Raw genomic sequence first — 15,735 nt, forward strand, 5'->3', positions numbered from 1 at the left:
TATTTCATTATTAAGTGTGGCTCTTTGCCAGGAAAGGCGGACCCTGCCACCAACAATGGCAACAACATTAAGAGGAGCCAATGCATAGAACGGCTGTTTCTCACTAAGTGCCAGGGAAAGAATATCAAATATGGAATGTTATTTTTTACAAAAGTAATCTCACGGATCATTAAAAAAATCCAAATCCACTTTAAGTAGAAAAAAAATGAAATGACAGTTGCGATGCGAAAGCCTTCACACCAATTTTGAGGTGAACCACGGAAGATGTAACCAAAAAAAAGAAAACTATTTTGAAAACATCAAGGATTCCAACCTCATTTATTGATGCTATGTCACCACTTAAAGAGTTTGTGAATGATGAAGCATGACTGGGCCGCAGGTGGCGCCGTGAGCAGGGAGCCTGAGCCTAAAGCCTCCATGACAGCACAGATCTGCTCCACCTTAATGCCCTTGAGCAAAATGCAGAATCTTTATAAAGTTGTCAAAAAAAAACAAACTGTAGAGAATTAAAGGACATAAAAACTAGAATTACCATTCTCCAGTGCGTATTGTCCAATGACAGCCCTAACAACATAAAATAAAAGCAGCTGTGTTAACGGCCATACTATATTTTTATATTGACTTTTTTTTTTTTCCCCCCAACAAAAGCAAAATAGAAATATTAATTACAAATGTATAGAAAGGCACATCATCAAAATACAATTTGGCATGCACTTAAGTTGTCTTTAAAAGTTACAGTAAACATTCAATAGACTTGACCCATTGCGCTGTCAAACAGGCCTCCGTGCCAGAACGGGCGCTAAAATAAAAAGTAAGTTCACTTTTCCTCATCCAATTTGAACGTTACATCGAGTAGTAACTGATAATAGGGCATGCACTATCAATAAGCTCACACCAGATACAAGTTCACTTGAGAAAAAAAAAAAAAAAAATTAAAAAAAATGTAACTGAATTTAAAGTGAATTGCACCTAAGCGCCCAACCCTCTGTCGTTGTTGTTTTTTTTTTTTTTTTTTTTTTTTTCGTTTTTGTTTATAAAAATGAAAAGAAAAGAGAGACCGTGCTGAGAGGGACCCTATACATACATGTACATATACACTATAGATATACATTCACAGGAGTGGAGAGGAAGCTAACATGCAAAATACAGTTTGGTCCATCTTTACAGTAGTCAGTTCGAGTAGAGAGCATTTTCCCCAAACGAATCCTGAGAGAAACACACTGACCACGTCAACTTTCCCCCCAACAACATATAAAAAAAAAAAAAAATGGGGGTCAGTTTTTGGCACAATAAAGCCTTTCTCTCTCTCTCTCTCTCTCTCTCACACACGCGCACACGCACACGCACACACACACACACACACACACACACACAGCCCAAAATGCGCTTTCTTTAGGTCGCAGGCCAGAGCCATGTTCACACTCGGAGATGGCACTGTGCATGGCTTCAAGTCTTTCGATACGTCGTCTCTTTAAAATAAAGCAATAGAGAAGCAGAGCACATAAAATATTCCAGTTTAAAAAAATACAATTAAAAACCAATTCTACCAACAGTGGACTGGACCGCGAGCTCCCTTCAGTCCGCCTGCTGGCTTGTTATACAGTAGATTTGCCAAAATAAAGAGTCCCAGCCGCACACACCTGAACGGTGAAAAAAGCGCAGCTCCGCTTCCGGCGGCTGAACAACTGTCTGACACAAACTCACACACACACACAGCCACACACAGCCACACACAGCCACACACAGCCACACACAGCCACACACAGCCACACACAGCCACACACAGCCACACACAGCCTTTAGTAGAAAAATAGACCGGAATGGATGCTTGAGCTTTTTGTTCCCGGGTTTTTGTGGCTTGTGACATTGGGCCGAAGAAGGAGAAGACGATGACGGTGACGGTGACGGAGTCCCTTCAACACTTTCTTTCGGCGCCGCTTGAAGCCGGAACGAGGCTCATTTGGAGAGCTTGCTGATGACTCGAATGAGGGCGGCGTTCTCGTCCTTGAGACGCTGGTTGTCTGCCCTGAGGTCCACCAGGACCTGGAGGGGAAACACAATGACACCGTGAAGTCGAGTTGGACTCACTCAAGCTGTCGCGTGTGGAAAGAAATTTAAATAATAAGAATAAAAATAATAATAATAATTAGATCATATAAATAATAACAAAAAATTATATTAATAAGAAATAATAATAAATCACCAACTTGTTGTTTACAACCAATGCCAGGAACAGCACAATACGCTCATAACAATAACCCCTCCTGTGCATAGTACCATGTTTGTATATTTTGTATAATTTCATATATCTGACTGCGATGGTGGCGCAGGAGGTAGAGCGGGTCATGCAGTAGTCAGATTAATCAACTATTTGTATGGCAATTTTAATTTTTCTATATAGTTTTTTTTTATTCAATTTTATTTTCTCAAATTTTAAAGCTGTGACAAATTCCTTGCATATGTACACTATGTATAGATGATAAGTATTTTTTTCAAAGCTTAAACAAACGAAAAAGAAAACAAAATTATTAAATAATAATAATAACAACAATAGTAACTATAAAATAACGATTGCTCAAGGAATGGGTTCTGACCTTCAGTTCATCCTCCAGTTCCACAGCTTTCCTCTGAAGTGCCAGCTTTTCCTACAAAGGAGGGAAGCAGGGAGGTGACCACGGGGGCATCGGGTTCAATTTAAGGCTTTTTTCCACCCCCCCCCGCAGCTCTCGAATGGCACTTAGGCTGGAATTTAAGACGTTATTCGCGGTGAAGACGCATTTCAAATCCCAAGCAGCCGTCTGGTCTGAGAATGTGGCGTTATGTTGCCGAGAGACTGTCAAGGCGCTCCTCCGCCAAATTTAATTTAGACCATTTAACCCTCACTCCAGCCTCCACGGAAGAGACACAAGTCCTGTCCGGGTAACGACGCGGACGAGTGGAATGGAAATATCTGGCACGCATTGGGTCTAAAAATGAAAACTCAAATACTATTCCATAATACACTGTTCCACTGAAGCTTTGTGGGGTTTTTCTTTCTGGCGGGAGGTGGAGCACTTACAAAACGTTCCAGCTCCAGCAGGGCTGGACGCGCTGAGCTGCTCTCCTGACTCTGCAGCGAGAAAAAGGGAGAGAATATTTCAGCAAATTCACTCAAACCGGTTGGAAAACAGTGTTCCTGCTCATATAAAAAAAAAACAAAAAAAAACAAACAAACAGATAGTTCGTTTTATAATCGCATTTAAATCACACACTGATAAAAAAAATAAAAATAAATAAAAAAGGAAAGTATGGGAAGTCAAAATGATGTTGTTTGGCGCAGGCTTGGTATTTACCTGATTATTAAACCACGTAATAAAATAATAAATGTGTGTTCATTAAACAGAATGCCGCTGAATAACGTGGGGAAGGTAAATCAGGAAAAAAGAAAAGTCTGATTGGGTTTTTGAGGGTTAGCTTGTATGATTCCCGCCGCGACCGAACCCTTAACCCGGCAGGTCTTAAGTGCCGGCGAGATATAATCGGCGCAACTAAAAAATAAAAAATAAAAATAATAATCAGGGAAACTTGAAAAGGTTGTTATGTTTGCGGGCGAGGACGTCAACACCCGCCGCCCTTCTGCCCACCTGACGGAGTTTCTCCAGTTCCACTTTGTTCTGGCTCAGCAGCAGCTCCGTCTCCTGCAGCTTGTCCTTGAGCGCGCCGTTCTCCCGCAGCACCTCCTGGTACAGCTAGGGGGAGACAAGCGCCACAAATCATCATCATCGTCATCGTCATCATCATCATCATCACCATCATCATCGCCACCGCAGACAGACAGGGAGGTGGAGAAGAAGGGACCTTTACGGGTCATTTTAGGATCCCCAATTAGTTCGCTGTGGATCGCAATCGTGTTTTTTGTGTTTTTTCTTTTTAATTGGCGTGGGCCCTGTTAGTCACCGTTCCTCTCTGCTCCTCTAAGACCAGAGTCCTTCCCTTTGTGCCCGTGCCGTACTGTGATTAAAGGGCTACAGAAATAAACATGACTCCACTTAGTACTTTTTCCGAGGCTCGAAAGCAGTTATTTAGCAACGTGGGATCTGTGTAACAGATCATTACTCGGGTCCGGCACATACCCGCCTGTAGTCGAGCGCAGAGTCGTCCGGCTGGCCCTCGCTGTGGGAAACGCAGATATTAGACTGACGTCGAGAGGAAAGAGCCATAGCAAAAAACAAACACCGATAAACGAACCGCACTCTACTCACTTGGACGTGTTGTTGCTGTACGCGTCATCCTCACCGACTGTGTTCGCCGGATCGTCATCTTCGTTCTGAAAGCCACACGCTTTGTGTCACAATCAACGGCTTTTACAGCTTACCGTCACTGGTGTGAGATATTCGTTGTTTGCTCATTTTAATAGAAGACCCAAAACACAGATCCGGTGAGAAGTGCCCTCTGCAGTGTTCCGCCGAGTGCCCTCCTCCTCCTCCTCCTCCTCCTCACCTCCCCGCTGAGCTGGGCGATGCCCGTGGAGCGTCTCTCTCTCCGTCCCCTCCTCCGCTCTCTCACTCCCAGCCGCGACTCGCCCTCCGGCTCCACGTCCTTCACGGGGTCCGTGTCTGAAAAACAGAGCAGCTCACTGCGGACGTTTGTGGGGCTTTCGGGAGCTGTACGACTTGATTGCTGGTAAATGTCATTATTTACATTAAAACTCATAAAAAATGAAGTTCTGCACCTTCACCACACAAGGTTCATGGATCGACCAAATTGCATTGATAATATCCAGTTACATTATGTGGCATTTAATACCAAAGTACAATACCTGACCTGTACCTCGGTATTTCCAATATATATATTAAAAAAGAGGACATTTGTATTAAAAAAAAAAAAAAAAAAAAAAGTATAGTTTAATAACTGGTATTGAACATTTCCAACACCAAGCCATACGCTACTGTGCCAGAGGAGGGGGCGTGGTTAAGCCACAGGCTGCAGGTGACAGCGCCGGCTTCCTCTCGCCGCGGAGCAGCCGTAGCCGGTTCCGCACAATCAGCCCCATTAGCGCCGACCGGTAGGGTTTTCTTATGGGCCGTTTTGTCTTGCAGTGGGGGCCGCGCGGCGCAAGTCGCCGGCAGCCTGCGGACCACACCGTGACCGAGGAGAAACCAGAACCGATAAATCCTTTTATTTTACGTTCCCGTTTGGGCCGGCGCGCATTCCGGTTCAGAGTTCTTAATAAAGACAGAGGCCATGTCGCCGCCCGACTGCCAGAAAGACTCAGTCTTCCTCCCTAAAAGTGTACGTGCGGGTAGTCTCCCACAGCTGCACACTGATGCGGTTCAAGATGTTCACATTGATTGCATGGTGTTTGGTTAAAAGGAATCCCGCTCGTCACATCGTAGGTTTTTGTGTAACGGTTTGATGGGGAGACCACCACAACAGGCCACTAAAAGTCAAAAGTTGCACACAACCCCACACTGGCATGAGCAAATACACAGATCAGCGTGATTGCAATGGCCCGTGTCAAGGGGCACGTACCACCTTCCTAAACATTGTTGCAGACCAAGTACACCCCTTCCTGGTGACGGTATTCCCTGATGGCAGCGGCCTCTTTCAGCAGGATAATGCGCCCTGCCACACTGAAAACACTGTTCAGGAATGGTTTGAGGAACATGACAAAGAGTTCAAGGTGTTGACTTGGCCTCCAAATTTCCCAGATCTCAATCCGATGAAGCATCTATGGGATGTGCTGGAACAACAAGCCCGATCCATGGGGGCCCCACCTCCAATTTACAGGATCTGCTGCTAACGTCTTGATGCCAGATACCACAGGATACCTTCAGAGGTGTAGCGTTACCGCAGTTACCGGTGTTACCGGGTGTTCGGGCATACACAGATTACATTACTTGCCCACTGCCCCACAGTTTTTAGTTGTTTTTTTTATAGAAATAAAACCCATTAAGTACATTTTTGCGTATCAGTGCCCAGGTTCATCATATTAAAAAAAATCAAATTCGTAAAACACTAAGCGTGAAATCAATATTTAGTTGGACGCTACAAAACTAAAAGTGAAAGTGTCTGCTTTGTGCGTGCACAGCACAGCAGCACAGTCTGTGGAGGCACATTTCACTTATCATGAGAGGAGAGGAAAGAAAGAACGCTATAGAAGACCTTAGCTCCGGTCTAGATCTGGACCTGTCTCCGTCTCCCTGCGTAATTTGCGTAAAATTACACGATCTCTGTCCCCTGTTGGTCTCCGTTCCTCTCAATAAATTTGAACATTGTGTTTTTATTTTTGATGTATTTTTTTTTACTTTATATTTTACTCCGAAACAAACAAAAAAAAAAAAAAGCAGCACCGTGCATAACTGGTGTTGTCATGGGTTTATTAACCGGTGGGAAAAATTCCTCACCTTGGCCTCCCTAGTCTTGTGGAGTCCATGCCTCAATGGGTCTGGGCTGTTTTGGCGCCGTGAGCGACGCCTACACAATATTAAGCAGGCGGTTTTAATTGTGTTGCTGATCGGTGAAATTCACGCCTTCGCCTGCTGACAACACCACAGACTAACCAAAATAAGCACTTAGTGCTGCTGCAACAACACAGCGTTTGTTGCAAGCGCGTCGTAGAAAAAAACCCAAAAAGAAAACAACACCCGTCCAAAAAGGCCGCAATGCAGGCTGCATCTTCACACGTGCTGAGGTGAGAAGTTAAACATCAGTCACCGCTTCCAGCTCAGAAAGTTCATACTGCTCTAACAGACACTCCTTAGTGTTTACAGTGTGAAGTTTTGAAAAAAATTGACTACCTAATTTACCAAGAATTAGTAAAAATAAATTAAAAAAGAAAAACCTGGACTGGGGAAGAAACAGCCTATTATTTCCTCTTTAATAGTAATACAACATATAACATAGTAACATATGCATTTGTTACCCGGGCCCCAAACAGGAAGAAGGTTTACCACCCCTGCACCCAAACATCAAGTAGCGTCAATTGTTTCATAACTGACGCAAGCACATTATGTAAAAGAGCGTTCTAGTTATCTGGTCCCTTTACTTTGGTACAAATTATAATTAAATGGCGAGCGCCTGCCTTTAAATTAGGTTTAAAACTATGGTGGCCACTGATGCAGTGGGCTGTAGATGCTCTGACCCATAGATTACCTCTTTCTCGTCTCACGGTCTGTATTTATACTTCAAACTGAAGTGCTGTGTGTTACGTTATGACTGCTCTCATATACCATAGGCTGTTTTCCTGGGCCAGGCCTATGGAATAAGAGGTTTTGATCTCGAGAATTCAGACTAATCGGGTAAAATTCGATGTCATATTCAAGCAGCTGTTTCTGAACGCTATTCGGGGAATAGGCAAAATAATTGTCAAAAAAAGAGTAAAACGAGGTTTCTTTAAATTCATTTCTTGCACTGCAACTTTTATGCGTTCTATGTATTCAACTCGTTAACTTTATGCCTTCTATGTGCTTTTATAATGTGTATCTTTGCACTTTCGATGTTTTCGAGCCTCACCTCTCTCTGCGGGCGTAAGGGTGACGATGGGGCTGACAGGCTGGATGCTGCGAGGCGATGGGTCAGCCGCTTTGCCCACACTCTTCTCTGCCTCTTTCAGATCTGTGAGGGTCACTCCCTGTCAACAGGAAGCAAAAGAAAAAAACGCAGCTGGAGAATGGGCTTTATGCTGAATCTAAAGAATTTTTAAGAAAGAAGAAAATTATAAATATTTCTTCCACTACATAGGATTGTAAATTCATCATATGCCAGATGTGTGTATAGTCCAAGGTGTGCCGATATGACTATATGGGTTTGATGTGGACCGCTTCACATATCTCAGCAGCCTCCTATCCTCCAAAGCTGACATTGATGATGAAATACACCACCGCCTCAGTTGTGTCGGCGGGGTCTTCTCAAGACTCAGAAAAAGAGTCTTTGAAAACCACAAACCTCCAGGCCAGGACTCAAATTCTGGTTTACATAGCAGTCGTGCTGCCCATCCAAATGGACGGACTAGAAACCTGGGAGAGAACTTGTCCGGTAAGGTGCTGCACTATATAACAACGATCGCCGCCTTGCTGCGGAAGACAAGCGCAGACTCAGAAAGGAGCGAACTTCCCCAAACTAAACCCACGACCACCGTGGCCACCCACACTGCACCAAAATATCTGCCCAAAGACCCACAAGGAACAAGAAGGAGGACGGTCATACTCAACTCCGAGAGACCACCTCTGATAGGACATGGGTTTGACATGAAAGGATGTGGGCTGTATGTATGAAGCCTCCCTAAAAAAAAAATAAATAAAAATAAAAAAAACACGAAGAATGTTGAAGAGAAACTGGTTTTAAGTTTCAGCTTTGGACCTTTAAAGGAGAAGGTTTTGGTACCCGTTCATTTCAGAATCATTTCTCTTCCTTTCTGTAAAGTGCTGCAAATGGTAAACAGTAAATGGGGCGCATCTATATTTCGCTTTTCTAGTCGTACGACTCAAAGTGAATGCCTCACATTCACCCGTGCACACACACATCCATACATCGATGGGGGGCAGCCATGGAAAGTGCACACCAGCTCAACGAGAGCAGTTGGGGGTGTTAAGTGTCTCGCTCAAGGACACTTCAGCACGCTCAGGGAGGAACAAAGGCGCGAACCGGCAACCTTGTGGCAGTTAAATGGGAGGTTCCGAAACGATAGCCCAGAAAAACTCTAACAACGCAACAGATTATGTGACCAATGTTAAGCGGATGCGTGATATTACAGAATAATTCTACTATGATAAATAAAATGCAGAACACACATTTATTTTTGTATTAAGATTTGATTCCCTTGAAAATAAGGACTTCCTGGAATGCATTTAAGTGATGCAGGGTGAAATGCTCGTAGTAATCCTCAAAGAGAGCTGCAGCAATCTTTCAGATGAGCACAATCTTTTTTATTTTTTCTAAATCGTTATTTGTGTGTGTGTGTGTGTGTGTGTGTGTGTGTGTGTGTGTGTGTGTGTGTGTGTGTGTGTGTGTGTGTGTGTGTGTGTGTGTGTGTGTGTAAATGTAAGGGTGATTTTAAACCAATGTTAGAACAAAACTGCAACAAATAAAATGCAAATTCTATGCATTTAGATCTGTCGGGTACGGGAAAATTAAAGTGAAATCTGTAAATAGTATTTAGTTGAGATTTCTTATATTTCATGCATTATTTCAGCCGGTACTTTTTAAGAAACAGCCATTCAATGTATTTGCATTATCGTATGTGCAGCTCTATATGCTGTTTCCATTGTTGGCGGCGGAGTGCGGGGACTATGAGCACGCGTGGGCATTTCAGGCATTCTTAGCTTCATGAAACCTTGGGATTGTGATGGGACGTTCACCAGCAAGTTCATGCTCGTACAGCTGCTGATGAACACCTTGCCTTAGTGTTTGTCTTTAAGTGGGGGAGACTTTTAGCGCTGTTTCATCAACTTTAAACCGGGAAAAATGTGTAAGATGCAGAGAGGTCAAAGGTGCCACGCACCTGTGTGGAGCGGCGGGACTGGCGCATGAGGCGAGAGCGAGCTTTCCTCTGAGACTCTGACTCTTCGTCCCTGACCGGGGCCTGGAACCTGGAAGGAACATAAATACTTGGTGGAGGGTCTGGGTATTGAGAACTCTAAAATGGAACAGGAATGCTAAAAAATGCAAAAATTTGCTATGAATGCAAAAAAATTTCCCCATATTGTTTTTTGCGGGTGTTGCTTCTTACTTGCGCCTATCAGTGCTGGGGGTGTTGGGGCTCTCGGCCTGGGCGTCCCTCCTCTGCGGCGTGGGCTGCACCCGTGCCGTGCGGCTGACCCAGTCCAGCTCCTTCTCCTCCTCGTCCCTTTCCTCCAGAGTCTGAATTTAATCACAACATAAGGATTTCAAATAATAATAGAGAGATGGTTCCAAAAGATTTTATTTTCTACATATTAAAATAAAATTATATATATATTCCCCCCCCCCCGAACATTTTTTTTTCCCCCCACAGGTCAACACCCCCAAAATTGGGACAATCTGGTCCCAAACAATACAGAACATTTATTTTCGCTAGATTTTCAAACTGAATGACCATTGCCTCACAATGGTAAATGTGTTCATCTAGATGACTCACCAGACAAAGATCCAACTTAGATCAGGACCTTGGCTGCTGTGGCATTAAATAGCAACACCACACATTTGTATTTTGTCTCAATATAGAGGAATTGGGAATTAACGGGAATTAACGATCTTCCCCCCTTCCCTGCTGGTGATGCTCGTATCCTACCTTCTCGGCGGGGCTCAACGTGGACATGGTGATGCTCTCGCTGTTTGGACTGGACACGGGGGAACTCTCTGAAAGCAAAGCAGACCAGGCAGTGCCACCGGGGTCAACACATTCATATGTTCTTGAGGCCGCGTTGAAAGAAAAGGAAGACGCCGTCATGTTTTACCGGGGCTGCTCTCCCTCTCCTCGCTCAGCTCTAGCCCTCCGGACACGCCTCTCTCCTTGGACTGGTCTTGCACGATGATCTTGTCCTTGCTGCTCATCCTGCACACGGAGCTCCTAAAAACACACACGGCCACTATTGTTGTGAGCTTGAGCACAAGACCGATACACCGAATTACATTGTTACAGATCACATGGCGATTCTGAATCCTTAACCTTGAGTATTAGGGGATACAGATTAACCATTTGGTCCGCTACCTTTATGAAACAGTTAACACTTAGTACATAAGTTTGGTGTTGGTAAAACAGAATTGCACATGACCTTTTCCTACTTTAGAGACATCTAATGGAGAAAAGCTTTAATGTGTAAAAAAGCAGGAAAGGGCCCAAATATAATGAATATTTTCTTAAATACAACTATTTTTGACATGGTTTCAAGTATCAGATTTCTGTATTGGGGATATCCTATGATACCAATACCCTGTTTAAGCCTGATGTATCCATGGCGCCTAGCAGTACTGGTCCATCACTAGGCAATGTAATGACTCTAAATGTAGGAATTTCTGATCTGGGTCACTTCTGACAAGGCAGGTTATTACTGATGCTGAGACCTGAGAATGTCACTGACCTCCGCTTTTTGTTTTGGCCATTTGCAGTGTTGGATCCTGGTTGGTTTTGTCTCTCCAAGATGGAGCGCTCATTTCGCCACTATGGAGACACACAGTTCAGAGGGATTGGGATGCAAAGTCAACCCCCCCCCCAAAAAAATATATAAATAAAATAAATAAATAAACACGAAACACACTTCAAACGTGTTCAAGGGGATTAAGAGGAGAGGCTTACGTTGGCTTGTTTTTGAGACAGTTCCTCCAGAAGGTCCTCGATGCTTTCATCAGCGACATCAAATGGTGTCTGACCCTGAAAAAGGCAATTTTATTATACCGTAACAAAAAAGGAAGTTGTTGGAAGATGAACAATACACGGCCTATACATGGTTGGTAAAATCTCTGCAACAGAATGTTGATTATTCAGCGTACAGTAACATTAGATTTGCTTTATTAATGATGATGTATAAAAAAAAATTTAAAAAAAGATTTTCAAAAAGAGTATTTGAGACAGTTTAACATTTTTGAGAGAGAGATATATATATATATATATATATATATATATATATATATATATATATATATATATATATATATATATATATATATATATATATATATATAAAATTACTACAATATATTGCATATTGTCATTTTTTTGTATTTGTATTCTTATAACTTTATTATTATTGCCTATTTTGGATGTGAGCTGCTGTAACACTGCAATTTCCTTCCCGGGACGAATGAAGTGTCTATCTATCTATATTATACTGTATGTATAGTCATACTGTAGAATATATCCATCTAAAGTATGATAGCATATAATACTATATATATATAAATATAAATATAAATATAAAAATATATAAATAAAAGCTCCAGTTGGGACTGAAACCCAGAACACACACAGAATGCGGCAACACAGAAATCCTCTTTCAGTCTCTCTCACCCCGTTGCTGCGGGCCTCCATGTTGCACAGCTGTTCGGCCAGAATGCAACAAGCCTCCGCCTGCCCCCAGTGCGCCGCGGCGTGGAGCGGTGTCCAGCCGTCACAATCGATGGCTGAGACGTCCAGTCCACACTGGCACAAAAGCCTGGAGCACACGACGGGAAAAAAGAAAGAAAGCGTGAGTGAAATCAGCAGCGAGTACCACACGCTGCCCGGGACCAGGGAACAAGGCAACAAGCTCGGCACCGAGATGAGGAACAGCCAAGAACCGAAGGAGGTTTCCCCACATCTAAAGGCCATTACACACCGGGCACGATTTATTTGTGCGTCAATGATTCTCTCTCTCTCAGTGGGTTCAGGGCCTGGGGGAGAGCTTCTCTTTTAAACTTTTTATCTTCAGTGTCAAACAAATGTGTCCATGTCCTGGTGGATACTGTTTCAGGGGTGGCCAAACTGGCCATTTGGAAAAGCAGAAAGAATGCAGTGAGGGATCGGGGGTCAGTAGAGCCGGCCCAGATGACGATTGGTCTGCTTTCAGCCCGGCTCAGGGTGGATTTTGAGTTTTACAAACTGACCGGCAAATTGGACACTTTCAGAAGTGTATGGGGTGTTGGGGAGGTGCTGTGCTCTGTCCAGGATGCTCTCTCTCTCTCTCTCTCTCTCTCTCTCTCTCACTCACTTGATGGCTTCCAGGTAGCCCTTGGCTGCGGCCACGTGCAGCGGGGTGGCTCCAGTCCTGGGGTGTCGCACGTCGACGGGGAGACCCTCAGTCAACCAGGTCCTGGCGTCCTTCATGATCTGTTCCTCCTCCAGGGCCTTGGCTGCCTCCAGGTCCACACCTGGACCAAGATTTGAAAAAGCACATCCTTAATAAGGGAAAAAAATTAAAAATAAAAAGGGAACTACTCAGGGTTTCACTTGGGCATGACTATTATAGAAAAGGGGAAGTTTTCTTCCATTCCTCTTTTTAGAATGTTCCCCCCCCCCCACACAAACTCTACCAACTCTTCCCTAGAAAAGATTACTTACTTTTAACACATTTGTGTCTTCAATTTTGGGGACTTCATTTATTTATTTTACAATCGCAGCAGTATGTTTTAACGTCCCGCGTGTTGGGTTAAACAGTCTCACAAAAACGTCTACATGATGAACAAACAGGTGAATTGAATACAAGAGCGTGTTTCTCCGGTGGCGTGCCACCCTCACCCTGACTCAGCGTGTGTTCCTGGAGGAGGGATTCGGTGGCCTCGTCCTCGGCAATGTCAAGCGGGACGTCCCCATCACAGTTGACAGCAGAGAGAGACGCACGGTGCTGCAAGAGGAAACTGCCAAAACAGAGGGAGCATATTTTCAAAACACTGTTGTAGTCCAGATGTGGAACACAAAACTAGGTTTGGTAGAGAACACAAAGCTCATTACATTATCCATGCAAAACTTTGACGAGTATAAAGGAGCTAAAAGAATTCCAGAACCGATCCCAAAGTCCCACGGTTCAAAAGACACATATAACACATTTAAACACATGTAAAAATGATAAATTCATATAAACAGTGAAGAGACAAGATGCCACCTTACAGATGGGCTTACAGATGTATGTAAATAAGAGAACAAAAGTCCCATTTCAAGTCAAGGGCTCAATTATCCGAGGACAATCAATGAGAGACAACAAAAGAAAGGCTCATCTACTGCTCGGTCTTTACAGCTGCTCAGAGTGCAGCAGTGTGTCGTGGCTTGAGCTGACCTGTGGTCGTGCCAACAGGAAAACAATGTCAGCATTGTTGAATGCAGAAATAGTCTGGCACCCACAGGGAATATTCATGGCCCCGCAACGTCAGAGAAAACATATTACGGTCGTTAAAAGTTACGCTCTCGTATTCGGACTTACTCCGCAATGTCTAAGTGTCCGCAGGAGGCCGCTACGTGCAGCGGCGTCCATCCCTCACTGTCCACCTGGTTCACGTCGGCACCGCCATCCAGAAGAAAAGACACAATCTCCATGCTTCCATCGATGCAAGCCTGTGGGCGATGCGGACCACGGATGATTAACCACCGGGTTATAGAACCGTCTCACTCAATACCCTCCGGCACGGGTGAACCATCTCAGGGAACATCACCTGATGGAGAGCGGTGATCCCGTCTGCATTGGAGCAGTTGATGATCTCGGTGGGATCCTCTCCGTCCTTGCCGTTGCTCTCCCTGGCTTCCCTCAGCATCTCCTGGGCCTCGTCCGTGTCCCCGCTGGCGCACGCAGCCAAGAACTCGGCCGCCCGGTCAAACCTCACCATCCTCCTGAACACATTGATGGATTTTTGTCCGGTTTTTAAAATAAACCAGCGCACCGCGGATTGTCTTCCCATATCTACAGCACTGTGGCTGGGGTGGCGATACGCCTGTACCTGCTGTACGGAATGAAACATAAAGTAATCATTCACCCACTGCACACTGATGGTGTCACCATCCCTGAACCTCTCTGCTGCACATTGCGCATACATACTCTGCTGTTTATAGACAGATAGCTAGACAGACAGATAGATAGACAGATAGGTGGGTAGACAGATAGATAGGTGGATAGACAGATAGACACTGCAATGTACAGCAACTCACATCAAAACAATAGGTTATAATAATGATAAAGTATTGAAGAATAAAAAATAGACAATATGCAATTAACCTACATTATCCTTCAATTATACTTATACCGTTGTTATTCTTATTGTTATTATTATTATTATTATTAAAAAACAATTCACACTATTGAAAATAGTAAATGTCTGAATACATGTATAAAATAATGTACTGTTAATGTACAATGTACTGTAGTGTTATACTGGTTTGGTACAACACACACACACACACTCTGCTGCACGCTGTACATATATTCATATACATGTGTAAACATTAGTATTTTCTGCTTATACATGAGATACTTGACGGAATCTCCTGAGCAGCATCGCATTCCTCATCGGAGACGGACAGCTGACTTATCTTTAAACACGAGAAAATGTCCGGCGACAAACCAGCACCTCCGTTTGAGAAGGGGACCGACTGGCCCCGGAGCCTCTCCACTTCCATCCCTCTGCGGCTCCTTGTTTTCGGCCTCCGATCCTCCGCCTCCCGCGCCGTCGCCCCGCCACCTCCGCCGCGGCACCGCCGGCTCCCTGTCCGTGCAGGAGCCGGCCCAGCGCTTCAGCTGCTCCCGCCTTTTGGCCTTGGCAGAGTCCCCCATGAATGTATCCGAGGAGGACCCGTGTATATGTCTCAAATAAAGGAGATACGGGCAGGAAAAGACACACCCTCCATGTGTGCACTTCCACTTCCTGGTTCTGTGTTCGAGGAGTTGGAGGAGGCGCAGCGCTGCGCAGGGCGCGGTGACGTCACCGACGTGTTTCCTTAAAAAAAATATACATTTGTTTACTTTTCGAAGTTAGTTTTCGTTTTCGATTTGGTGTAACTTTTTTTTTTTTTTCGATGGGATTATTCGATTTGTTTTCTTCGTTATTTTATTTATTCTTTTTTTCTATTCGTTTTTATTCTATATCCAATTACTTGTGATCGGATCAGCCAAGGCGCATTTTAATGCCGCGTGTAAACGGGGCTCAGGGGCACCAGGCCTGATGGTTAGGTGGTGTCAACACAGAATTTCGCCTTAGCTATTTGCTCAAATGGCGTTCCATCGCTCCACAGATGAGGTATTCTTGTAGGCCAACCCGGAGGTTAGCGTCACCCTGGTTCCCTTAGGCCAATGGGATTTTTTTTCCCCATTTGATTTT

The 15,735-nt window shown here is 44.2% G+C and overlaps 1 protein-coding gene across 1 annotated transcript; it reads right to left on the reverse strand.

Annotated features, from left to right (window-relative positions):
* Window positions 1-333: 333 nt before the first annotated feature.
* ppp1r12c (protein phosphatase 1, regulatory subunit 12C) lies at window positions 334-15,191 on the reverse strand (the record flags this gene model as incomplete). The annotated part of the gene is made up of 20 exons (XM_079998497.1): window positions 334-2,043; window positions 2,595-2,645; window positions 3,059-3,109; window positions 3,624-3,728; window positions 4,113-4,152; window positions 4,242-4,306; window positions 4,480-4,595; window positions 7,495-7,612; window positions 9,482-9,569; window positions 9,710-9,840; window positions 10,250-10,317; window positions 10,416-10,528; window positions 11,040-11,119; window positions 11,255-11,329; window positions 11,966-12,110; window positions 12,645-12,804; window positions 13,172-13,290; window positions 13,851-13,981; window positions 14,080-14,254; window positions 14,989-15,191. 20 exons carry the CDS (start codon window positions 15,189-15,191, stop codon window positions 1,957-1,959), a joined length of 2,121 nt encoding a protein of 706 aa, XP_079854623.1. The 3' UTR covers window positions 334-1,956.
* Window positions 15,192-15,735: the final 544 nt, after the last annotated feature.

Source organism: Zeus faber, assembly GCF_960531495.2.
Source record: "Zeus faber genome assembly, chromosome: 4".
Taxonomy (NCBI): domain Eukaryota; kingdom Metazoa; phylum Chordata; class Actinopteri; order Zeiformes; family Zeidae; genus Zeus; species Zeus faber.